At 47.0% G+C, this 27,324-nt stretch overlaps 1 protein-coding gene across 1 annotated transcript in view; it reads right to left on the bottom strand.

Moving 5' to 3' along the window:
* LOC138087809 (putative deoxyribonuclease TATDN2) overlaps positions 1 to 27,324 on the bottom strand; it is a 47,503-nt gene that overhangs the window by 2,942 nt on the left and 17,237 nt on the right. The window contains 4 exon segments of the mRNA XM_068983136.1: positions 2,734 to 2,877; positions 14,917 to 15,411; positions 19,634 to 19,861; positions 20,027 to 20,069. Coding sequence (XP_068839237.1) covers positions 2,734 to 2,877; positions 14,917 to 15,411; positions 19,634 to 19,861; positions 20,027 to 20,069 — 910 coding nt within the window.

Raw genomic sequence — 27,324 nt, 5'->3', positions numbered from 1 at the left:
AAAAGAACAAAACTACTAATTCATTTATAAACAAATAATGTCATCTTCAACTTAATGTTTCCATGAATTTTTTTTCAATTGTGGAATATAATTTGTGTTTGAATTACTACATCAAATAAAAAGATGCTTTGGGTAATCTGAGTTAGGTGGTGTTCACCTGACAAGACCTTCAGGTCCAACACTTACACTGCCTCTCCTCAGAACAGTGGCAATGAGCCGAGAGCAATTCTGATGTAACTCATGCTGAATCTGTGATTTTCAACTAAGGGAAAGTGACCCTGGGAACCAAGAGCATAGACTGCTCGCCAAGTCTAGACAAGCTAGATCCAGTATCTAGAGCTGGCGGGAAACCTCCCCCAACACATCTACCATCCCTGGGCCCCTCCAGAGGCAGGAGGTAGCAAGGGATTCTAATTCCCACATTTAATTTTTGCTTCTAAAAAAATCTTTCCTTAAGTAATCAAACTAGTACAGCCTTGAGGTGGAATATAACATAGCTGTTAAAAAGCCTATTTTTCAAAGCATATTTAATGAAGCAGGAACACTTTCACAGTAGAAAAAAGGTTTGCACCTACTACGTTCTCATTTTAATTTTCCTACTTTTCTAAAAAGCATGTAGAGACAGCCCACATGTTCCTGATTCTATCAAAGGTGTTTGAAAGACATGCCTCCAACTGTCCCTTGCAATTTCCCAACACACAGCAACATTAAAAAGACGAATTTCAAAACAAATCTGAATTTCAAAACTGTTAAGAAGGAAGAATTGTTAGGGGACAGAAACTGTGGCTGGGCTGGAGACTTTGTCTTCCCTAGGAAGCCAGCTGAAAAAGCCTAGGAGTAAATGAAGCTCACTGGGCAGGAAAGGTCTCATGATGGTCCTGGTCACCATCCTGATGGAACAGGAAATGATCTGTACACATCTGTGTACTTTTCAAATATTCTGCAACGGGCACACTAAGTTATAAAATATATTTTATATGTTATAAATAATTATATATATATATATGTTATAACATATAAACTGTATTTTATAAAAAATATAAAATATATTGTTTAATTAATCAAACAAAATGTGCTGGAAGTTTTGCCACTGGGATCGTTAGCTGCGAGGGCCACTCAGGCCTGTCCCCATCTTCTTACACCATGAAGCTGAGAGGTAAGAAACAGCGTGTGAAGCACGTGACCAATGGCAACCAGGGGTCTGGATGAGAGCGACGACATCCTTAGAGATTCTAAATTTGTTCGTTCCCAAGGCAGAGAAACCCTGATGCTACAACAAGGAAATGAGGCACCAACACCGTAAGCAAGGCCCCCGAGGATGCCGGCGCCCTGTGGTGCACTGGGACAGGCGGGGAGCACTTCTGGGAGAAAATCCAAGCCCTTCACCCCAAACGCCACGGCTTCGGGGTGCCTGAAGGCCTGCAGATTTCTTTCCTCTCATTGTAGCAGTGTGCCGGGAGCCAGCGTGAGGAATCCCACCCGTGACAAGGTCACGCGGCAGAGATCTGATGGGCAAGGCGAGTCAAATCTCAGGGCTTCCCCCTGGTATTTCCTGAGCATGTACCCCAAAAAACCAAAGTCTGCTGGCCTTTGTACTCTGCTTTTCCACTCTTCTGACACACTCTGAAAAAAGTCAACTCAGGGCTTTAGTCTTCTGCATTTGAAAGGGTGTTTCAATCCAAAAACCCCTCTGATGGCTTTCTAGCCTGCCTACAGGACTCGTACAGCTGCGCATGTGATTGTTTGAGGCCTCCCGACCATGGGAGGCACAGGAAGCTTAAAACATCCTAGGAATGCGGGGGCTTCCGAGGAGTCAAAATCATTAGAATAGGACTGATTAAAGGTTTCATTTATTGAGCCAGTACCTGCTGCCGTATTTTCATATCTTTTATTTGTAGAGATAGTTGGTATATAGAAAAACAGGCAGTAGCCCTGGTATTAGCAACATTAGATCTTTGAGTTAAGTGCTTTCTGTTATAACCCACTGCACCTTTGTTCTACAGGAATGTGACTTTACTTAGTACTTTGAGGGTGATGCAGAGTAAAGAAAAAACACTTCTAGGGAAAAGGAGTTTTCTGGTTGATAGACAGTTAACCAGGAAGAGAGCCATAAAAATGTGAACAGGCCTCTTGGCCAGAAGATAATGTAAACCACCTGAGACCTCTTGTATACGGGAGGGTATGCAAAAAGAAAGCCTGGTCTCAATGAGGGTCAGGACTGCTGCCCCTGCATAACTCTGCATATTCCATTATTTCTTTATGTACAACTTGGGGTATATAAGCTGATTTTGAGAGTGGAGTTTTTGGAGTCTTGCACCGATGCTGGGCTTCCCCATGTCTTTCTTTTCTCCCCTTTTTCGGCTGAATTCCCATCTGGAGCGGGGAGGCTCACCATGTCTACGTACTTGCCCTGGCTGCTAAGATCCACGAGAAAGGGAGCCTAAGGCGGCGCACCCTTCAATATTCAAGTGGGCACCGGTGGCCTAACGTATATGGTGCAAACCTCTCATCTCGAGGTTTTATTGGTTTTCCCCGTAAACCAAATTAGTCAGCCTCCTTTTCTCCGTCTAAATTTCCTACTATACTATTTCTTCCTAATCTAATCTCATATCTCTAAATGAATAAGTTTCTCCTTGCCGACACCATCCCCACTTCGAATTACCCTGGATCCACTGGGGCTGGACCCTGGCAGCAGTGGGCAAAATGGGGGAGACAGCCAAAGGCCCCCCACACCGGGTCCTCTTTCAGCAGGTCCCGCCAGAGGCCGTTGGTCAGTGTGCGAGGATCGTAGATGTTGGAGACGCAGCCCTGAAACTCCTCCAGGAAGGAGCTGCTGTAGATCTTCCTGAACCAACAAAGGTCCCCTGGTGTGGGGCCCTAAATGGGAAACCTTGAAAAAAGGGCTAGCTTTGCGGTTTAGAGCTAAGATGGCGCCTGGCAGAAGAGATGAGGGCGTGGCCTAAGTTGTTAAAACCTTTGATTGGCTCTCTTGATTTCTGTGCACGTGGACAGCGCATGATCACCATAGACTCTTGTTACAATGAAGCGCGTGATGACTTGACCTTTAACGTGATTGGTGCAACTATGCTATATTAAGATTTGATCTTTAACGTGATTGGTGCAACCCTCGCAAAACCCCCTTGCTTGCCTATATAAACCAAGAGTTTGTGGCAATAAAGCGGAACTGCTTAGATGGAACCTCTGTGGCGTCTGATTGTCTCTCGCTCGCCAAGGGGCTGGGTTGGCGAACAGCAAGCTCCCTTCTCCTCGGGACCCCTCGGCTTTGCTGAGGGAAGTTCCACTGCCTCTTTCTTTCTGCGGAGCGTGCCCCGCACCCTGGAAGGACAGCCTGGCAAAGAGTGTGTCCAGGTGACTGTGGGAGTCAATGAAACCCTCCAGCCTGGGCGCCATTGGCGCCCTGGCAGGTGGCTCGATGTGGCTCCGCCACGTGGCCACGTGCCCTTCCAGAATGCCCTTTAGTCTGCAGAAAACAAGAGACAGAAGGCTAGTGTCCTTCTGTGTGGCAACAGCCTCCTGTGCACGCCACCTGCAGAGTGCACACCACCTGCAGAACACACGCCCCGGCAGCATTTACAGCTGTGATGACGGCTTTGCATTCCCGTCAGATGCTCTGATGCCTGGTTTCCTCGTGATTCACAGAAAGCGAGCCAGCTTACAGCTAGGAACAGGGCTAGCGGCTTCAGGGAACAAACCTGTGAGCGTGGTGCCACGCGCCATCCCCGAGAGAGAGGCTGTGCCTGCACACCCTTCCTGAAGAATCCCTCTTGGAAAAAAGCTGCTCACCAGAACACACAGGCAGGAGGAGAAAGGGGCAACAGAGGGTGAGATGGCTGGATGGTATCACGGACTCAATGGACTTGAGTTTGAGCAGGCTCCAGGAGACAGTGAAGGTCAGGGAAGCCTGGCGTGCTGCAGTCCATAGGGTCGCAAAGAGTCGGACACGACTTAGCAACTGAACAACAACAAGAACACACGGTACTGGGCAGGGGAGGGCATTTCAGAGAAAAGCAGCACCCAGCGCCCCTAACAACATGTCTCTCGCACATTCAAAACACACTGCCACGCACTGTAGCGGTGTTAAGCTATGTTCACAAATTCTTTGACATCAGTCTGCACTGAAAGGTGGGCTTTGTGACCCCTTCCCTTGAACCAAACTTATATTATCACTGACAGTAGAGGAGGGACACTGCGGCTTCTGGGGCCAGGGCAGAGGCCTCACCGTTGCCCCCGGTCCTCTCCACTTGATCCTCTGAGGGCGGCCAACCACCATGTAATGTCCGAGTACCCATGACCACATGCTGGAGAGGGTGCACCACTGCCTAGTGTGTCCAGCGGTGACTCAGCCCTGTGGACGGCCAGTCTTGCCGGAAGCTGGATGCAGCTCAGGTCGTGAAGTCCTTATTGCAAAATTCAGACTAAAACCAAAGAAAGTAGGGAAAACCACTAGACCATCCAGGTATGACCTAATTCAAATCCCTTATGATTATACAGTGGAAGTGACAAATAGAGTCAAGGGATTAGATCTGATAGGCAGAGTGTCTGAAGAACTAGGGATGGAAGTTCAAGACACTGTGCAGGAGGCAGCGATCAGGACCATCCCCAAGAAAAAGAAATGCAAAAAGCAAAATGGCTGTCTGAGGAGGCCTTACAAATAGATGAGGAAAGAAGCAAAAGGCAAAGGAGAAAAGGAAAGATATACCCATCTGAATGCAGAGTTCCAAAGAATAGTAAGGAGAGATAAGAAAGCCCTCCTGGGCAATCAATGCAAAGAAATAGAAGAAAACAACAAAATGGGAAAGACTAGAGATCTCTTCAAGAAAAGCAGAGATACCAAGGGAACATTTCATGCAAAGATAGGCTCGATAAAGGACAGAAACAGAACGGACCTAGCAGAAGCAGAAGCTATTAGGAAGAGGTGACAAGAATACACAGAAGAATTATACAAAAAAGATTCTCATGACCCAGATAACCATGATGGTGTGATCACTTACTTAGAACCAGACATCTTGGAGTGTGAAGTCAAGTGGGCCTTAGGAAACATTACTACAAACAAAGCTAGTGGAGATGATGGAATTCCATCAGAGCTATTTCAAATCCTAAAAGATGATGCTGTGAAAGTGCTGCACTCAATACGCCAGCAAATTTGGAAAACTCAGCAGTTTTCCTTCCAATCCCAAAGAAAGGCAGTGCTAAAGAATGTTCAAGCTACTGCACAACTGCACTCATCTCACACGCTAGCAAAGTAATGCTCAAAATTCTCCAAGCCAGGCTTCAACAGTATGTGAACCGAGAACTTTCAGATGTTCAAGCTGGACTTACAAAAGGCAGAGAAACCAGAGATCAAATTGCCAACATTTGCTGGATCACAGAAAAAGCAAGAGAATTCCAGAAAAAAATCTGCTTCATTGACTACAGTACAGACTTTGACTGTATGGATCACAACAAACTGTGTAAAATTCTTCAAGAGATGGGAATACCAGACCACCTGACCTGCCTCTTGAGAAACCTGTATGCAGGTCAAGAAGAAACAAATGGAAGCGGACATGGAACAACCGAGTGGTTCCAAATTGGGAAAGGAGTATGTCAAGGCTGTATATTGTCACTCTGCTTATTTAACTTATATGCAGAGTACATCATGCAAAATGCTGGGCTGGATGAAGCACAAGCTGGAATCAAGATCGCCAGGAGAAGTATCAATAACCTCAGATATGCAGATGACACCACCCTTATGGGAGAAAGTGAAGAGGAACGAAAGAGCTTTTTGATGAAGGTCAAAGAGGACAGTCAAAAGCTGGCTTAAAACTTAACATGCAAAAAGTGAAGATCATGGCATCCAGTCCCATCACTTCATGGTAAACAGATGAGAAAACAACGGAAATACTGGCAGATTTTATTTTCTTGGGCTCCAAATCACTGAAGATGGTGACTGCAGTCACAAAGTTAAAAGATGCTTGCTCCTTGGAAGAAAAACTATGACAAACCTAGACTGTGTATTAAAAAGCAGAGACATTACTTTGCTGACAAAAGTTCCGTCTAGTCAAAGCTATGGTTTTTCCAGTTGTTGTGTATGGATATGAAAGCTAGAACATAAAGAAGGCTGAGCACCACAGAATTGATGCTTTTGAACTGTGGTGTTGGAGAAGACTTTTGAGAGTCCCTTGGACTGCAAGGAGATCAAACCAGTCAATCCTAAAGGAAATCAGTCCTGAATATTCATTAGAAGGACTGATGCTGAAGCTGAAACTCCAATACTTTGGCCACCTGATGCCAAGAGCTGACTCATTAGAAAAGATCCTGATGCTGGGAAAGACTGAAGGCAGGAGGAGAAGGGGATGACAGAGGATGAGATAGTTGGATGGTATAATGAGTTTGAGCAAGCTCTGCAAGATGCTGAAGGACAGGGAAGCCTGGCGTGCTGCAGTCCACAGGGTCGCAAAGAGTTGGACACAACTGAGTGACTGAACAACAGCAGGCCTTACCAGACTTTCAGACTGAGGCCCACCTGATAACTGAATGGAACTAGAGAGCCCCCTCTCCCTCCACCAAGCAAGACCTGCTCAGTCTAGACCGATCAGACTTCCTGACTCACAAAATTGAGAGCAAAAAAATTTTATGTTATATCACTAGGTAGCAATAATAACTGAACAACTAAACATTGCATTTAATCAATTTAGCCCTGCTAGATCCTAAGTCCACAAGTCAAGAACTTCTCTTCACTGATGTCTCCTAAACACCTAGAATGGTGTCTGGGAATATAAATGCTGTGAGTACTGTATTTTAATTTCTGCATGCGTTTCCAGTCATGTCAGACTCTTTGCAACCCTTGGCACTGCAGCCCACCAGGCTCCTCTATCCATGGGATTCTCCAGCAGGAATATAGAGTGGGTTGCCATGCCTTTCTCCAGAGGATCTCCTGGATCCAGGGATCAAACCCACATCTCTCCCTTCTCCTGCACTGGCAGGCAATTCTTACCACTAAAGCCCCCTGGGGTATGTGAATTAATCTGTAGAATAAATGGTGCAATGATTCCTGAATGGAGCTTCACATCAGAACCACTGGGGGGCTTTTTTATGACCCTCCCCACCCTGAGACACTGTGATTAAGAAGGTCCAGGGAAAGGCCAAGGAATCTGTACTTAAATCTCCATGTAATTTTGATACAGACCAGGTTTGAGAAATACACTCAACCCAGATTTCACTTCATGCAAAAACAACTCCACTATTGGAAAATACCCTGATGCTGGGAGGGATTGGAGGCAGGAGGAAAAGGGGACGACAGAGGATGAGATGGCTGGATGGCATCACCGACTCAATGGACGTGGGTTTGGGTGATCTCCAGGAGTTGGTGATGGACAGGGAGGCCTGGCGTGCTGCGGTTCATGGGGTCACAAAGAGTCGGACATGACTGAGTGACTGAACTGAACTGAAAGTGTCACAGTCTCTTTTCTTTAATGAAGCCACCTGTATCTGCCAGCACCAGAAGACGTGACCAAGAGGCCTTAAGGAAGTTCTTCTAGTATTTTCATAAGCAAATACAATCTGTATCACAAACAATTCACTATGAAAGAGCATTATGGATCAGTTGACTACCTCCTTAAAAGGAACGAAAGGTTTTATATCTATGGTCTACTCTAGTTTTCCATGCCTTTATCTACAAGTCTAAAAGGAAACAAGTTGGTAACATATCTTTTAATGAATTATAAGTTGCCCATCTGACCCTTCTCTGCTGCAGATTTCTTCCTGTTACTCCTTTCCTGAATAATAAGCACCCAAGCAAGACAAGGTGCAAGGCAACTGAACCTGCAGCCCGTCTAAATTTTAATCTGAACTCCGGAAGCTGGGGGATGGGAAGGAACTAGGAGATTTGTTACACTCGCCTGTTTACTTTAACTATGTTTAAAATTTCCCATTGAAAAAACTTTTTAAAAAAAGTTAATTTCTAAGGGAGAACAAATCTTCAAAAACTACCTTGCTTATAATAGAAAATTAATTCCATCAATGCAGACGGTAAGAAGCTGCAACCCTGCCTGAGCCTGACCAGTTTTTTTCCCTGATGAATTTTTCAGTGAGACATACTCAAGTCATTGTTTCCCTTTGGTATATGTGCACCTGCAAGTTAACATGTCTCTCAAACTAACACAATACTATAATTCAACTACACTTCAGAAAACAAACAAAATGTCTCTCACCCATACTAACAACATCTTTGCAATCTAGCTCTTTAGAATATATTTCACCAGCAGACAGTAATCTGTAAAATTACCCAAAAAATGCCCAAATGGAAGGTAAGGTTTTCTCCTCAAAATGACGCCTGCTTTTCTGAGGGATCATTTTCTATTCAAGTCCTTACAAAGTCTCTTGTATTACAAGACATATTCTTTTATTTTGAAGAAGAAAAATGACCCCCAACAAATCCCAACCAAGCTAATTTAAGACACTTAAAGAGACTCCCTAAACTTTTTTTTTTTAATTTTGTAATTGGAGGATAATTGCTTTGCAATACTGTGTTGATTTCTGCCATACAACACCATGAATCAGCCACAGGTATATGCAGGCCCCCTCCGTCCTGACCCTCCCTCCCACCTCCCACCCAGTCCCTCCCCTCTTAGGCAGTCACAGAGCATATGATTTGAGCTCCCCACATCACACAGCACATTCCCTCTGCTATTTATGTTACATATGGTAATGTGTATGTTTCCACGCTACTCTCTCCATTCACCCCACCCTCTCTTTCCCAGGCTGTGTCCACAAGTCTGCTCTCTATGTCTGAATCTCCACTGCTGCCCTGCAAATAGGTTATACAGTACCATCAGTCTAGATTCCATATATATATGTTAATACATGGTATTTGTTTTTCTCTCTCAGACTTACTTCACTCTGTAGAACAGGCTCTAAACTCATCTACCTGATTAAAACATATGGGACCCGTTACAAATTTACTTGTCATCCTTGCGTAGTTCAGTTCAGTCGCTCAGTCGTGTCCGACTATTTGCGACCCCATGAATCGCAGCACGCCAGGCCTCCCTGTTCATCACCATCTCCCGGAGTTCACTCACACTCACGTCCATCAAGTCAGTGATGCCATCCAGCCATCTCATCCTCTGTCGTCCCCTTCTCCTCCTGCCCCCAGTCCCTCCCAGCATCACAGTCTTTTCCAATGAGTCAACTCTTTGCATGAGGTGGCCAAAGTACTGGAGTTTCAGCTTTACCATCATTCCTTCCAAAGAAATCCCAGGGTTGATCTCCTTCAGAATGGACTGGTTGGATCTCCTTGCAGTCCAAGGGACTCTCAAGAGTCTTCTCCAACACCACAGTTCAAAGGCATCAATTCTTCGGCGCTCAGCTTTCTTCACAGTCCAACTCTCACATCCATACATGACTACTGGAAAAACCATAGCCTTGACTAGACGGACCTTAGTCAGCAAAGTAATGTCTCTGCTTTTGAATATACTGTCTAGGTTGGTCATAACTTTTCTTCCAAGGAGTAAGCATCTTAATTTCATGGCTGCAGTCACCATCTGCAGTGATTTTGGAGCCCCCCAAAATAAAGTCTGACACTGTTTCCACTGTTTCCCCATCTATTTGCCATGAAGTGATGGGACCAGATGCCATGATCTTCGTTTTCTGAATGTTGAGCTTTAAGCCAACTTTTTCACTCTCCTCTTTCACTTTCATCAAGAGGCTTTTTAGTTCCTCTTCACTTTCTGCCATAAGGGTGGTGTCATCTGCATATCTGAGGTGATTGATATTTCTCCCGGGAATCTTGATTCCAGCTTGTGTTTCTTCCAGTCTAGCGTTTCTCATGATGTACTCTGCATAGAAGTTAAATAGGCAGGGTGACAATATACAGCCTTGACGTACTCCTTTTCCTATTTGGAACCAGTCTGTTGTTCCATGTCCAGTTCTAACTGTTGCTTCCTTACCTGCATACAGATTTCTCAAGAGGCAGGTCAGGTGGTCTGGTATTCCCATCTCTCTCAGAATTTTTCCAGTTTATTGTGATCCACACAGTCAAAGGCTTTGGCATAGTCAATAAAGCAGAAATAGATGTTTTTCTGGAACTCTCTTGCTTTTTCCATGATCCAGCGGATGTTGGCAATTTGATTTCTGGTTCCTCTGCCTTTTCTAAAACCAGCTTGAACATCAGGGAGTTCACGGTTCATGTATTGCTAAAGCCTGGCTTGGAGAATTTTGAGAATTACTTTACTAGCATGTGAGATGAGTGCAACTGTGTGGTAGTTTGAGCATTCTTTGGCATTGCCTTTCTTTGGAATTGGAATGAAAACTGACCTTTTCCAGTCCTGTGGCCACTGCTGAGTTTTCCAAACGTGCTGGCATATTGAGTGCAGCACTTTCACAGCATCATCTTTCAGGATTTGAAACAGCTCAACTGGAATTCCATCACCTCCACTAGCTTTGTTCGTAGTGATGCTTTCTAAGGCCCACTTGACTTCACATTCCAAGATATCTGGCTCTAGATTAGTGTTTACATCCTCATGATTATCTGGGTCGTGAAGATCTTTTTTGTACAGTTCTTCTGTGTATTCTTGCCACCTCTTCTTAATATCTTCTGCTTCTGTTAGGTCCCTACCATTTCTGTCCTTTATCAAGCCCATCTTTGCATGAAATGTTACCTTGGTATCTCTAATTTTCTTGAAGAGATCTCTAGTCTTTCCCATTCTGTTGTTTTCCTCTATTTCTTTGCATTGATCGCTGAAGAAGGCTTTTTATCTCTTCTTGCTATTCTTTGGAATTCTGCATTCAGATGCTTATATCTTTCCTTTTCTCCTTTGCTTTTCACCTCTCTTCTTTTCACAGCTATTTGTAAGGCCTCCCCAGACAGCCATTTTGCTTTTTTGCATTTCTTTTCCATGGGGATGGTCTTGATCCCTGTCTCCTGTACAATGTCACAAACCTCATTCCATAGTTCATCAGGCACTCTATCTATCAGATCTAGGCCCTTAAATCTATTTCTCACTTCCACTGTATAATCATAAGGGATTTGATTTAGGTCATACCTGAATGGTCTAGTGGTTTTCCCTACATTCTTCAATTTGAGTCTGAATTTGGTAATAAGGAGTTCATGATCTGAGCCACAGTCAGCTCCTGGTCATGTTTTTGTTGACTGTATAGAGCGTCTCCATCTTTGGCTGCATAGAATATAATCAATCTGATTTCGGTGTTGACCATCTGGTGATGTCCACGTGTAGAGTCTTCTCTTGTGTTGTTGGAAGAGGGTGTTTGCTATGACCAGTGCATTTTCTTGGCAAAACTCTATTAGTCTTTGCCCTGCTTCATTCCGCATTCCAAGGCCAAATTTGCCTGTTACTCCAGGTGTTTCTTGACTTCCTACTTTTGCATTCCAGTCCCCTATAATGAAAAGGACATCTTTTTTGGGTGTTAATTCTAAAAGGTCTTGTAGATCTTCATAGAACCATTCAACTTCAGCTTCTTCAGCATTACTAGTTGGAGCATAGACTTGGATAACTGTGATATTGAATGGTTTGCCTTGGAAACGAACAGAGATCATTCTCTTTCGTTCTGGTCTTAGTATGTGTGCTCCTGGAGTGAGCAATAAATTCATGTTTTTAAAAGAAAGGGAGAAAGGAAGCAAAGAAAGATCACAGATTTAATCATTATTTCCAGTATGACCTCAGAGTTCTGTGTTGGACAGTATTTTTAATAAAGCTTTTAAAGATCATTTCTATGTTTTTTTTTTTTGAAAAGTAACTGTTTGAAAAGCACTATGATAAATGCTTTTGCATAAAACCACACAGAAAAAATACTTAAACATATAAAGTGGTAGCCAGGTGAAGGAATAGGGCAACACAGAACCAGGTTAGAAAACTACTTTTCACTAAACACATTTCTTATTTTTAAATGATGGAAATATATTTCTTAAAAAGGTAACCGAAGAAAGAATTAGACGCGTTACACTGTGAGACTCTGAAAAAACGCAAAGGGAACAGCTATTTGCATCGTGAGTAAGATTTCCAGTGACAGAATAATACAGATTCAAAAAGTGCAACATTGCATGCATAAGATCTCAGATGCAAGAAATTCTGCAAGTCAAATAACACCTTTCTCTCTCTCTCTTGTTTTTACAACAAATAAATTATAACACAGGGCAGGAGAGGGGAGGAGGAATCTACAGAGACTAAGAGACTTGAGGCATTTAGAAACTGACACACACGACTCCTGCATCCTGTTTCAGAGAAATGGAAACACTCCTGAAGCGGGGAATGTCATCACTGACTGGACAGTTGGTGCTATTGAGGATCGGGGGAGACAGAACGGGGGAAAGATTAGAATTGCAGTAACGCTTTTTTTTTTCCCCTAAAGATCCTGTCTCTTAATTTTACAGATACACACAAAAATATTCATGGATGAAATGGTAACGGTAGGTGGGATTTGCTTCTAAATTATTTGCAGAGAGAAAGCGGAGAGAGAGACCAAGCAAGACAAAACTGGCAGTGAGTGAGTACGTACTGGAGATGACTGATGGCGTGCAGGTAATTTTCACAAAAGTTTTAAATATTCCATGATAAAAAGCTGAAATAAAAACAGCTAAAATTCCAACTCAGATGGGAGGGCAGAGATGACCTCTGGCTGCTTGACATACCTCTCTATCATCCGAGGGTATCTGTTAAAAACACCAGTTCCCCAGTCCCATCTCAGACCTCTTGAGTCAGATTCTTTCCTTTTCATCAGGGAAGTTCAGGAAATCACCTTGCATGACTCAAAAAGGTACTCCAGTGACAACAAAGACTACGTCAGAGAAACATGTGAAAAGGTTTAATAAAATTATTTAATGCAACGTGAGGTGGGGGGGAAGCAACTTCAAAACAGGCACATGTACCTAGAAATACACACGATAAACACACTTATGATGATATCATCTAAGACCTTGAGGGGCTTTATAGAGTCAATTTGGGCCCCCCAAAAATGTTTTGGGTTTCCTTTCTCGGAAAACCAGAAATGACCTAGAGTCAAGACCGCCTAAGGTTCAAGCCCATACGGGAACATTTCAAGCAACACTTATGGAGAGTCTACTACAAATGAGGCACTGAGCAAAGTATTTTCATGTATTAATTCAGAGTTCAGCAAACTGTGGCTCATAAGCCAAACCTAATGCACTGCCTGGTGGTGTTAATAAAGTTTCACTGGAACATAATCAGGTCCATTCACTTCAATATTGTCTATAGCTGTTCTCATGCTATTACAGCAGAGCTGAACAGTTGGAACAGAGGCCTTAAAAGCTCCAAAAGCCTAAACTATTTACTATCTGGCTCTTTACAGACAGAGTTGGCTGGCCCGTACTCAGTCTGTGATAACTCTTGAAGATCCCTTCATGCATCACCGCCTTGTCATGGCAGAGGGGCTTGTGTGACTCAATGGGTCCATGAGCCACGCAGTGCGGGGCCACCCAACACGGACGCGTCATAGTGAGGAGTTCAGACAAAACACGGTCCACTGGAGGAGGGAATGGCAGCCCACTCCAGTATTCTTGCCACGAGAACTCCACAGATACTATGAAGAAACAAAAAGATATGACACCGGAAGATGAGCCCCCCAGGTGAGAAAGTGTCCCATACGCTGCTGGGGAAGACCAGGGGGCGATTATGAACAGCTCCAGAAAGCATGAAGTGGCTGGGCCAAAGCGGAAATGATGCTCAGCTGTGAGAGTGTCTGGTAGTGAAAGTCAAGTCTGATGCTGTAAGGGATACCATTGCATAGGAATCCGCAATGTTAGGTCCATGAATCAAGGTAAAGTGGACATGGCCAAGCAGGAGATGGCAAGAGTGAATCACAAGCTGGAATCAAGACTGCCAGGAGAAATATCAACAACCTCAGATATGCAGATGACACCACCCTAATGGCAGGAAGAGGATCTAAAGAGCTTCTTGATGAGGGTGAAAGAGGAGAGTGAAAAAGCTGGCTTAAAACTCAACATTCAAAAAACAGAGATCACAGCATCCGGTCCCATCACTTCATGCAAATAGACAGAGAAAATGTAGAAGCAGTGACAGATTCTATTTCCTTGGGCTCCAAAATCACTGCAGAAGGTGACTGCAGCCATGGAATCAAAAAACAGTTGCTTCAGCATGTATACCTGTGGCGGATTCATGTTGATGTATGACAAAACCAATACAATATTGTAAAGCAATTAACCTCCAATTAAAATAAATAAATTTATATTTTTTTAAACAACAGTTGCTTCTTGGAAGGAAAGCTATGACAAACCTGGACAGCGTACTAAAATGCAGAGACATCATTTTGCCAGAAAAGGTCTGTACAGTCAAAGCAGTGGTTTTTACAGTAGTCATGTTCAGATGTGAGACTTGAACCATAAAGAAGGCTGAGCGCCAAAGAATTGATGCTTTCAAACTGTGGTGTTGGAGAAGACTCTTGAGAGTCCCTTGGACTGCAAGGAGATCAACCCAGTCAATCTTCAAAGAAATCAACCCTGAAAATTCATTGGAAGGACTGATGCGGAAGCTCCAATACTTTGGCTGCCTGATGGGAAGAGCCAACTCACTGGAAAACACCCTGATGCTGGAAAGGACTGAAGGCAAAAGGAGAAGGGGACGACAGAGGATGAGATAGTTAGAGCATCACGCATGAGTTTGAGCAAACTCCAGGAGATAGCGAAGGACAGGGAGGCCTGGTGCGCTGCAGTCCAAGGGGTTGCAAAGAGTTGGACACGGCTTAGCGGCTGAACAATTACAACGGCTGTTAAACGACCGTGTTAGAAGGGAACCATCAGTTTGCTTCCTGGAGCCCTGAGGAAGTCAAGGACTGTGATGAGTGAGTATAACACTTAGGATCAAACTAAAAAGACCAAATCCACTGAACAAAACTCAAAACCTCATACCTGGCATGACTGGGACTCACCGTCTGGCTGTAGAGAGTTGAGTCAGAGTCGTCGCAGACCTCCAGGGGTGGAGGGCACTGGCCAAGGACCACCCTTCAGTCACCCAGGGGCTGCTGTCTGGGTCTCTCCCGAGGGTCTATCAGTGCTGTGCTGTCACAGAAGCCGCTCGTCTCCAGCCCAGGCTCCTCCTTCTCTGCTATGACGTCTGGGGCAGACGTTTCCTCTTTTTGAGGCGCAGAGCCAGTGATACCCACGGCAGCCCCCTCTCCGGGGCCGTAGCACTCCCTGGGGTTGGGTTTCACCCTCGAGGCCACCCCTCCTTTCCTTCTGGGCATTGAGTCTCTCAGGACCCCCTGGATGGCCCTTAGGTAGATCCTGGTAGAGCCTTGGTCTCGAAGTCTAGCCCTCTGCCTTTTCTGGACTTTCTCTGGTTCCTCAGCTGTTCCGTTTGGACCCTCCACTCCAGCTGCGAGATCGGAATCCACAGAGTTCCAAGGACTGTCTTTAGGATCAATCTGGAAGTAAGATGAACGATTAGGAAAGGTGATTCCATTTACGAAGCACGCGGCAAATGAGACGTCAGGGAGACATCACGCCGGCCCTCAGCACTGTGAGCCACGGGGAACAATTTCGGTGGCTGCTCGCTTGGCCCCACCCAGCCATTCTCTACAGGTGCCACAGGGAGCTCTACCATCTGGCAACGTCACGCCTCTGCTTAAAACCCGTCAACGCCTCTGCATCTGCCTGCAGTAGAGATCCCAGACTCCTGAGTGTGTCTCCCGAAGCCCTCCTCCCAGGCCGGTGCCCAGCCTTCCGTCCAGCATCATCTTCTACCTTTTCCCATCCACTCGGGTGTCCTGGGAATGAGGAAAACACTGGAGAAAGGGAAAAGGAGGGCCCCAGGAACAAGACATGCCCCAAGCACCAGAGACCAGCACCTCCTGACCCCTCTGGACACATGTGGCTCCTGCTGCGTGAAATGCCCTTTCCTCCTCCTTGTCCGGGAGCAGAGCTCAAACGGCACCGCTGCTGTGAGGACTTCCCCGACGGCTAAGCCCTCACTTCTCAGACTCCAGATATCCCTGATGTAAGACACCACACACTGCCCTGTGGTGGACCGGCTTACTCTCTGCTCCTCCAGCCCCAGCACAGCCTTCCACCCAAACCCCGGACATCCACGGGGAGAAGACGCAGGAGACAGGGCCACTCGTGAAAGTTCATCACTCTGGAGCCAAGAGGCACTGTGCTTTCTCGTGTCTGGGCTGCGTGACCCTGTGGAGGGTTCCTCAAGAGAAAGGATCCTGTCTTCTGCACATCCCCAGCCTCCTAGACCACACCCAGGTCTAACGCTGGGTCAGGAGGACAGTGCTCACAGAGGGCAGCAGCGGAAAGAACACTGCTTCGAAGTCAGACTAATCGGGGATTATACGACAGCTGTGCCGTGTGGAAGCTGTGTGGCCTTGGTCAAGTCATATAACCTTTCTGAGTCTCATTTTCCCAGGGCCTGCACAGAGCAGGTGTTCAAACACGTGTTCACTGATGGCTAAGTATTTGCTAAGATGTAAAGATAGCACTGCCATCAACTGTACTTCAATTTAAAACAACGACAATAATGCTTAAAATCTCAAGGGTGTAGCATAACCCTGGTTTTCTTCTGAAAAACGAATACAACAAATTTTAAAAAGATAACCCTGCCCACTTCAGAAGACTGAGAATTAAGTGACCATCGAGAGGTCAAATATTGAGACTCATTCGACAAGCTTTAGCACTTCATAAAGGCTCAAATTTTCCCTTCCACTCTTCCTTCCCTATACAGAATCAGAAATTTGCATATGTCAAACTAAAGTCTGAACATAAAGTGTGTGAAGCTGCTCATAACAGACACATTCAACCTTCTCTATAAAGTAAAGGCGGAGCGTCAGTGACCACAGAATCTAAAAGAATCTCACAAACAACGAGATGCTGGCCAGTAGGAATCTCTAGTGATTTGAAACTCCCCCAGTAAAGGTATGGTTTGAATGTGTTCCCCAGAAGGCTCACATGTTGAACTCTGACCCCAAGGTGATGGTACGCCATGTGTCCCGTGGGAAGCGACTGGGTCGTGAAAGGGGAGCCCTTAGTGACAGGCTCAGTGCCCTAGTGAAGGGGCCCCAGGACAACTTCCTTGCCCCCTCCCCCGCCACGTGAGGACTCAACGGGAAGTCTGGGACCCGGAAGAGGGTCCTCGCCTGTCCAAGCCGGCACCCTGATCTCAGACTCCCAGCCGCTAGAATTAGGAGAAAGTTCTGTGGTTTACAAGCTCCTCAGTCCATGACATTTGGTTAGAGGAGCCAGAATGAACTGAGACAAATGTCCTTCCCTGGGAACATCCCATGACCAGGCACAGACTTCCGTACTGTGGGGGACGCACACAGCTAAGTGTGTACCCCTCCAAGTTCACACAGCAAATGCACCATGGGCCTAAAGGAGAGAAAAGTGTCTCTCTGCTTGGCCTAGGGCTTCCCAGGTGGCACTAGAGGTAAAGAACCTGCTTGCCAGTGCAGGAGCCGCAGGCTCGATCCCTGGGTCCAGAAGATCTCCTGGAGGAGGAAATGACAACCTGCTTCAGTATTCTCACCTGAAAAATCTCATGGACAGAGGAGCCTGGCAGGCTACAGTCCACAGGGTTGCAAAGAGTCAGACATGACTGAGTGTGCACGTAGGCACGTGCACATGTATGTGCACACACACAGGTGACTCAGCTAGATCTATTCCTAAAACACCACACCCGCTAACTCACACTCACATCCACACATGCAGTCATGCAGAGCATACAAGCAGATCATGTACAGATTCGGAACTTCTCATACTTTCAAGCGATGAACTTCAAGGGGGAAAGTATTCACAAACCAGTGCTCAACTCTTCAGTTCCCGCCCCAGGACAACCCAAGCCCCAGACCAGATGCACCAGCAAACCTAGGCAAGATCCCACCACACATGAAGATCTTGTTATTGAAGTTAAATCAACTGATCTTCTTACCCAGTACCCAAAACCAATGACACTGAACCCAAGATCAGTGACGAGATCACATTCCCCACATATCTACCTCACTTACATTTCAGTGCTATTCAGCACTCTTAAGTCAAAGCCAAACCTCACCAACTTATCATCACATCTTTTTTTAAAGTCAGCGTGAGGAGTTCCCTGGGAGCCCAGCGGTTAGGACTTGCTCTTTCCTTGCCAACACCCCAGGTTCAGTCCCTGCTTGGGGAGCTAAGATCCTGCAAGACATGGGTCACACCCAAGAAGATAAATGCCAATGTGCCCTTTTAAGGGTTCCGTGAGCCCCACTCTGAAAAGACATGGAACACTTCGCCTAAGGTATACAACCTGCCAGCGAAGATAAAGTGTGAAATACCCGCAGCTGAGGAGTGAGGCTGTAAGAACCACTGAGCAAAGGCTTAAGGACAAACTGCTTCAGGCTAATTATTTCTATTTTATGATGACTTTATCGAGGGGCAGCCCGTCTCCCCCAAATAAGACTCCACCTCCCCTCCTCCACATAGAGGCCTCCTCCTCACCTCTGAAGGCCCAGGCCTCCAAAACCTAGAGACCAGACCCCAAACCACTTGAAGCACTGCGTGCCACAATCTAGGCCTTTGTAACCTCCAAAACTGGATTAAACACGTGGATGATGCTCACACAGTAACTGGCAACATAAGCTAGGGCTCTCCTCCTCCCTGGAACCAGGAAAGAGCCGACTGACTGCAAAAGACTCAACCTTTCCAAACTCAAGGCCAACTTTCACACACACACACACACCCACACACACCCACACCCACACCCACACATCCACACACACACCCCCCACACACACACACACCCCCACACACACACCCACGTGCACATGCACACACCCCCACACACCCACATGCACATGCACACACCCCCACACACACCCACACCCCCCCACACCCCCACACACCCACGTGCACATGCACACACCCCCACACACACACCACACACACACACACACACACACACACACCCCTCCCCCCACACACACCCTCAACACCTAAACACTTGCGGGCTGAAAAAAAAATAATCCTCTTTTTTAGCTTCACGTAAAATGAGTCGATGAGAGGTGCCTCCTCCGTGAAGCGCCCTCCGTCGGCTCCCCAGTGTCATGAAGCCCTTCTGTGTGTTCCCACTGGGGAATGAAATGGGAACCTCCAAAACAAACCTTGCCTCACCACGCAAAACCCCAACGTGCTAGAAACCACAACCTTGGGGAAAAGCCACACCAGGAACCAAATTCCTACCTTGGTTCTGGGCTTCAAAGTACAAAACACAATTCCTTAATCTATACACAGAATGGATACAGCTGGGTCTCTGGGGCACACGACACACACCTTCCAGCTCAGAAAGGCTGACTCCAGCCTGAAAAGCACCTGGGGAATAGTTAGACTCAAAGCCCCGCCCACACCCCACGGGACCACACACCCCACGGGACCCCAGCAGGAAGGCGCAAGGATCCTAAAGTCGGCGCAGGGTCCTAAAGTAGGCCCAAAGTGCTGCCCAGTTTGAACACCTCCTCTGCGCGGAACTGCAGGCCATCCCTTGGCACCGACCAATTTACACGTACCCCTCTGGGAAGTCTCCAGAGGTCTTAAGAGGCATGGCTGGTTTTTTTTTAGTATTCTTTCACCAAAATACCCACCTCCAACATCTCAAGCCAAGGGAAAGGGCTTCACTGCTTTCAAAGCACTGGGGCCTCCCTTGGGGCTGCAGACTTGCTCCCCGAGAGACAATTCTTCTAGAGAAGGTCTGCCAGGGCGTAGAGGGGATTCCCTCGACGAAAGGAACCCCGGAGAGCTCCGAATCAGGCCTCCTTCAGAGAGGGCCCCACCCACACCTGGGGCAGATGGATGGGAAGAGGAGGAGGAACTCCTGCGGCGGGATGAGCCCCAGGACACAGCCTCCTCCTCTCAGGCGCCTGGGGCTGCAGGACCCGCTGAGTCCCACACAGTGCTGGGAGCTGGCTGGCTGGAGGGGGCTACAGCACTGCGCTGTAGAGCCGCTCCCGGAGGACTTGACCTCGGACACCATGTGCACCTGCAAAGTAAAGGGGGCCAGGAGTCTGCCCTCACCTGCTGACTGTCCTTCCTCAGCTTCCAGCCATCCTGGGGCTCCCTGGGGGAGGGCAGGCCGGGAGGTCAGAGGCTGGCTTCTCCCACCTTTTCCTCTTGAGACGGGCCAGGGGAAACACTGTCCATCACACTGCTCAAGGTTACAGAGATGCCAAAGGACTTTGAATGTCTGGGGTCCCAAGCACGTGGGACAAGCCCAGAAGATCTCAAGACTGACCGAAGCCTGCCTTATATTCAGTTTCCAAGTCCACAACCTGCTTCCACGATCGCCCTGTGCTTCAGTTTGCACAGCGCTATGCTCTGGAGACTAGAGCTACCACAGGGTCTGGAAATCCCAGATCCTAAGGTTTTGCAATCATATGGCAATGCCATATGACAGGGCAGTCTATCCAGAGAAAACCATAATTTGAAAGGACACATGTACCCTGGTCATGCAGCACTATTTTCAAGAGCCAAGACACGGAACCAATGAAAATACACAGCCACAGAGAAATGGAGAAAGGAGAAGAGATATATGTGTACAATGGAATATTACTCAGCCATTAAAAAGAATGAAATGATGCCATTGGCAGCAACAAGGATGGACATAGAGATGACGGCATCAGACACAGAAAGACAAATATCATGGGGTATCACTTACACGTAGAATTATATACACTGAGAAAAATGAACTAGGGACTACCCTGGCGGTCCAGTGCTTAAAAATCCGCATTTCTACTGCAGGATGCGTGGGCTCAATCCCTGGTCAGGGAACTAAGATCCCACACGCCATGCAGCATGGCCAAAACAAACTAATGTACAAAACAGAAACAGGCTCACAGGCCTAGGAAACAAACCCATGGTCACCGAAGGGGAAAGGGGAGAGGTGGCAATAACTGAGGACGCCGGGACTGACGCAGACACACTCACCGTTATAGAACAGCTAATCAACCAGGACCTCCTGCGCAGCAGGGGAAACTACACTCAACATCCCGTAATAACCCATGGGTCTGACCGAGCTCCTCAGCCTCCAGTCTGGACTCCGCTCCACCAAACCACATCCTGAGTCAGTCCTGTGACCTCTCCAGCCCTCCCTCCAGACTGGATGCTCCTCAGAAGCCATCTCAGGCTCCACATCAGATGCAGTGCTCAGTACACAGTCCTCACACACGTGCTTAGGACCCAGAGCAAGAGGGGGCAGAACCCCAGGACTCCAGAGACTGGACCAGGCTCCTCATCTCTCTGTGGTTGCCAGCAAACCAACCGTGGGAAACAAGAACCTTTAGGCCTGAGATACGGACAAGGGTCTCTGCCACTGGGTCAGACCACCCCGAACAGAGGCCACACCCTCACCTCTCCAGTTTGAGCCCCCCCTGACACCTCGAGCCGAGGACACAGTGAAACAGCAGGACCCTAGGGCCCTCGCCCACATGTGCTCTGCCTGACTTTTGTCTAGGAAAACCTTTAGGCAAAGAATACGTTTTCAGAGAAGCGAGAACATGCAAAAACGAAGGAGAGCAGTCAAAGGAGACCACACAGTAATCACGGGCTCATTAAGCACACAGTCAAGCACCTTTGGTTCCTCCTCAATGGCTAACAGACAATATTCTGAGCCATACCCTGTGAGCTGTACTGTAGATACGGAAACCCCCAACAGGTGGAAGAAATGAACTAGGTGATGGCCAGGCTGTACCCAAGACATACTGCCACCCTTTAGACAACTGGCTTCAAGAGATAGAAACTAACTCTGGAACTGAAGGTTAACTGTACCTAAAACAAGATGGCCAATTTGAAGACGACCTACAGAGCTGACCGTGCTGTTTCTGCATGGAGCCGCCTCTCTCCGCCTAAGAAAACTCTTACCCACTGCTTGTCAATTGTGGGGAGCTGGCCTTTGGACAGATGTCCCCGTCTCCACCCCCCACCCGTTGCCAGCATCTGAAAAAGCAAACTTTCCTTTCCACCAACCTGGCCTGTTTATTGGCTTTTGAGCGGCAGGACCCCGCACCTTTCCGCAACAGCAGCACACCTGAAAGGCTAAGTAAGACCCCTCCACATCTCTGGACCCTCTTCCTGAAGTTTAACCAACTGACCCTTTCACCTGGCACCCAAAACCACTGAAACTGCAGCAGGGACAAACGACAACACCAAAGCAGCCTCCTGGTTGCCTGATTCATATTTCGGTCATACTCAATATGCTTTTTCAAAGGTTTTCAGCTCACCATTGCTTTTTTTTTGGTATGTCAGTGTGCCCACTCAAGGGTTCTGATGGTGAAGTCCACACTGAGATCACCTGGAGCGCTTCCCCTAAGGAAACAGCCTGCCAGCCAAGATACAGAGCCAAACACAGCCGCACTCCCTGGTGACGAGGCGAGACACCACTGAGCAGAGGCTTAAAGACAAACCGCTTTCCTCCCCGCCGCTTTTATTTCTGATGGCTTTATCGAGGGGCAGCCGGTCCCACACAAATAAGACTCCGCCTCCCCTGCCCCACATACAGACCTCCTCACCTCTAAAGCCCAGACCTCCAAAACCTAGAGAGCAAATCCCAAACCACCAGAAACACTGCGTGGCACAGACTGGGCCTTCCGTAACTACTTCTCCAAAACCTGACAAACAGGTGGGTGACGCTCACACGGTAACTGGCAACGTAAGCTACGGCTCTTCTCTTGCCTGGAACCAGCAAAGTGTTAACTGACTGCAAGAGACTCGACCTTTCCAAACTCATGATCAACTTTCGCACACGTGCGTACGCACACGTACACACATGTACACACACACACACACACACACACACACACACACTCCCGCACTGAGAAATTTTAATGAACCCCCTTTTTAAAGTTAATGTAAACTAAATGGATGAAATGCACCTTCTCTGAGAAGCACCCCTCAGTCTGCTCCCAGTAAACATGAAGACCTCCTCTGTGCTCCCATTGGGGAACTAAAGGGGTACCTCCAAAACAAACCCACTACACAAGACCCCAATGCGCTGGCAACTGTAACCCTGCTGAAGAGTCATACCAGGAACCAAATTCTTTTTCCTGGTTCTGTGCTTCAACGTTCAAGTCCCAATTCCTTAAATTTACAATAAAATACATATGGTTTTGCTTCTGGGGCACGCCATCCACCTTCTCTGGCAGGGAGTCTGCAGCCTGACTGCTGATCGCAAGCACCTGAGGATTAAAGACCCCGAAGCCCCGCCGACATCCCACGTCACCTGGGCAGAGCGGAATGTCAGTGCCAGGGTCTTAAAGTACCCCAAAGCGCTGCCCAGCTGGAACACTGCCCCTGCCTGGAACTTCAGGCCATCGCCTAGCGTCTTCCAGTTTGCATGAAGACATCTGGGAAGCCCCCAGAGATTTTGAGAGGGAGGATCTTTTTTTTTTTTTTTTAACTAGCCTTTCACCAAAATACCCACATCCAACCTCTCAAGCCAAGGGGAAAGGGCTTCGCAGTCCGCAAAGCGGACTGGGTGCCTCTTAAGGCTGCAGGCATCCTCCCCGAAAGACACCGTTTGTTCTAGAGGTCTGGCAGGGCGTAGAGGGGATCCCCTTGAGGAAAGGAACCCCGGGGAGCTCTGAGGCAGGCCTCCTTTGGGGGCCCACCCACACCCGGGCTAGAGGAAGGGGAGGAGGAGGATCGACTGCAGCGGGAGCCCCAAGACACAGGTCCTCATTCTGGGTTTCCAGGAGCCTGGGGCTGCTGGTGCGTCCTGAACCTGAAACAGCGCGGGGAGCTGGCTGGGGGCCGGGGTAGACATCACTGCGCTCCCAGAGCCAGCTGCACCTGGGGAACTCCGCCCTGGATGCTGCTCCAGGGGTACCTGACCCTGTGATGCGCTGACCACCTGCAAGGTACAGAAGGGCCGGGAGTCCAGCATCACCGCTCCTGACTGTCCTTCCTCAGCCTCTGGCCATCCTGGGACTCCCTGGGGGAGGGCAGGCCAGTAGGTCAGAGGCTGGCTTCACTCACCTTTCCCCCTTCCTTCCACCGAAGAAGGTTTCAGAGTTGCCAAAGCACTTGGGACAAGTTCAGGCCCACACTGCTTCCACAGCTACCAAGCGCTTCAGTTTGCCCAGAGCTACTTCGGGATGTCAGAGAGCTTCCGGGGCTATGACGGGTTGCCATGGAGCTTGCGATGCAAAGCCCCTTTGAAGAGATCAGCATCTAGAAAGTCAGGGCGCAAGTAGGTCCACACCTACAAAAAATAAATTCTCGTAAGGAGGGCAGGAGAAGAGGAAACTGCCCTGCCCTGTTGGTGGGAATGTAAACTGGTGACAAACACCATAGTGAACAATCTGGAAATTTTTTCATCTAAAAATAGGGCTACCCTATGATCTGGCAGGCCCACTCCAGACTATATATCTAGAGGAAACTCTATTTTGAAAAAAAAAAACACATGCACCCCAAGATTTCATTGCACCACTATTTAAAATAAGTAAATGTATGATAATAAAGAGATTATATTTTAAAAAAGAATTTGTTAGGCAGGACCACCAGTGGTAGAAAAGTAAACATTTACCAGTCTTAAATGCATGGGATTTCACGAAGAAATGGGGACAGAGCTGCTGATCTGAATCACAAATGTTACATGAGAACCTACCGCTTCTTCCTCTTCCTCCTCCATTCCTAGGTATCTTTCTCAGGTGATATTATGTAGAGGAATCACACCTGTACATTTTTTTAAACTTAATATTAAAAAAAAAGTTTTTTATGTATATGGCTGTGCCCAGTCTTAGTTTTGGCACGGGAGATCTTTTTAGTTCTGGCACTCAAACTTTTAGTTGCGGCATGAATGATCTAGTTCTCTGACCAGGGATTGAACCTGTGCCCGCCGCATTGAAAGTGTGGAGTCTTAGCCACTGGACCCACCAGAGAAGTCCCACACCTGTACCTCTTTGAAGGCATCAGCACAGCACTTTCACCTTGTCAACTAAAAAAATGCAGGCAACCTAAAATTTAAGAGTTACGTTTTATTCAAGAATCCTGGGAGAAATATCAACAACCTCAGATATGCAGATGATACCACCCTAAAGGCAGGAAATGAAGAGGAACTAAAGAGCCTCTTGATGAAGGTGAAAGAGGAGAGTGGAAAAGCTGGCTTAAAACTCAACATTCAAAAAACCAAGATCATGCCATCATCACTTCTGGCAAATAGATGGGGAAAAAATGAAAACAGTGAGACTTCATTTTCTTGAGCTCCAAAATCACTGCAGATGGTGACTGCAGCCATGAAATTAAAAGATGCTTGCTCCTTGGAAGAAAGGCTATCACCAACCTAGACAGTGTATTAAAAAGCAGAGACATCACTTTGCTAACAAAGGTCAGTATACTCAAAGCTATGGTTTTTCCAGCAGTCACGTATGGATGTGAGAGTTGGACCATAAAGAAGGCTGAGTGCCGAAGAATTGATGCTTTTGAACTGTGGTGTTGGAGAAGACTCTGGAGAGTCCCTTGGACTGCAAGGAGATCAAACCAGTCAACCCTTTAGAAATCAACCCTGAATATTCATTGGAAGGACTGATGCTAAATTTGAAGCTCCAATACCTTGTCCACCTGATGCAAAGACCAGACTCACTGGAAAAGACCCTGATGCTGGGAAAGACTGGGGGCAGGAGAAGGGGACGACAGAAGATGAGATGGTTGGATGGCATCACCAACTCAATGGACGTGAGTTGAGCAAACTCTGGGAGATGGTGAAGGACAGGGAAGCCTGGCCTGCTGCAGTCTATGTGGTCACAAACAGTCAGACATGACTTAGTGCCTGAAAAACATTTTTATTCTGCAGAAATTTTTTAGCACTTCAAGCCCAGAAGACAGCAACTCAGGTAACCCTGAGAGAACTGCTCTGAAAAAGCAAGAGGAGAATCCAGGTTATATACAAGTTTTCCAACAAAGGGCAGGTGGTCTGAATTTCAAAAGACTGTTGTTAATTTAAGAAAACCAGATGACCCAAGTTAAGGAATTTAGTGCCCTTCTATCTACAGGAAGATGCAAGAGTCTGGGCTCACTGAAATCATTCCTTTGATTCGCAGGTCAGCTATCTGGGGCCAGGATCCCTTGTTTTTTATATTCTGAGCTTCACTGGGGCTCACAGTAGAGAGTGGCTGCAGTCGGCTGGCAGCTAGATAGCAGGAATTGTTTTTCTTCCTGTGGGCTGCAATCCCTGAGGACTGTGACACCCTTGTTATACTGATATAGCAGGAGGTATTCCATTTCTCAACCAGCTACCAGCACACGCAGAGACAGGAGGCCCTGGAGATGCAGAAAGGCCACGCTCCCCTGTCCTTTGTCACGTGACACATGCAAGAAGAAATGAGCTCCTACATGAAGACCAGAACGTGATATTCCGCTTCCCTGCTTCCATATGCCCTTCCCTCTCAGAGTCAGCCACTAAGGGGGCCATGTGCTCTGCACGGAACTGACCCACCCATGCAGACTCTGCACCTTTGCTTGAACCAAAGGCTGGACTCAAGTCTCACACCACAGAAACATCTGAGAGCCTCTTGCATAACCCTGGTTTCACCCTGGAACTGCCTGGAAAGTGTAATGAAAGCAAAGTATTTTCATTCTCTAAAAACTATGCCGCTCACAGGAAATTAGGTTATGCATCTCAAATACAACATTGTGTGTCAACTATGGTTTTTTTTCAGACTGTAAACTTTTTATTTTGTATTGCTGCTGCTGCTAAGTCACTTCAGTCATGCCCGACTCTGTGCAACCCCATAGATGGCAGCCCATAGGCTCCCCCGTCCCTGGGATTCTCCAGGCAAGAACACTGGAGTGGGTTGCCATTTCTTTCTCCAATGCATGAAAGTGAAAGTGAAGTTGCTCAGTCCTGTCCGACTCTTAGTGACCCCATGGACTGAAGCCCACCAGGCTCCTCCGTCTGGGATTTTCCAGGTGAGAGTACTGGAGTGGGGTGCCATTGCTTTTTCCTTTATTTTGTATTGGGATATAGCTGACTAACAATGTTGCAATAGTTTCAGGTGAACAGCCAAGGAACTTGGCCATACATATACATGTATCCAAATTTGGAAAACTCAGCAGTGGCCACAGGACTGGAAAAGGTCAGTTTTCATTCCAATCCCAAAGAAACACAATGCCAAAGAATGCTCAAACTACCACACAATTGCACTCATCTCACACGCTAGTAAAGTAATGCTCAAAATTCTCCAAGCCAGGCTTCAGCAATACGTGAACTGTGAACTTCCTGATGTTCAAGCTGGTTTTAGAAAAGCCAGAGGAACCAGAGATCAAATTGCCAACATCTGCTGGATCATGGAAAAAGCAAGAGAGTTCCAGAAAAACATCTA

The sequence above is a fragment of the Capricornis sumatraensis genome, chromosome 10 (genome assembly GCF_032405125.1).
Source record: "Capricornis sumatraensis isolate serow.1 chromosome 10, serow.2, whole genome shotgun sequence".
NCBI lineage: Eukaryota > Metazoa > Chordata > Mammalia > Artiodactyla > Bovidae > Capricornis > Capricornis sumatraensis.
Note: the sequence above shows the minus strand (reverse complement) of the source record. Positions and strands in the feature narration are given on the sequence as shown.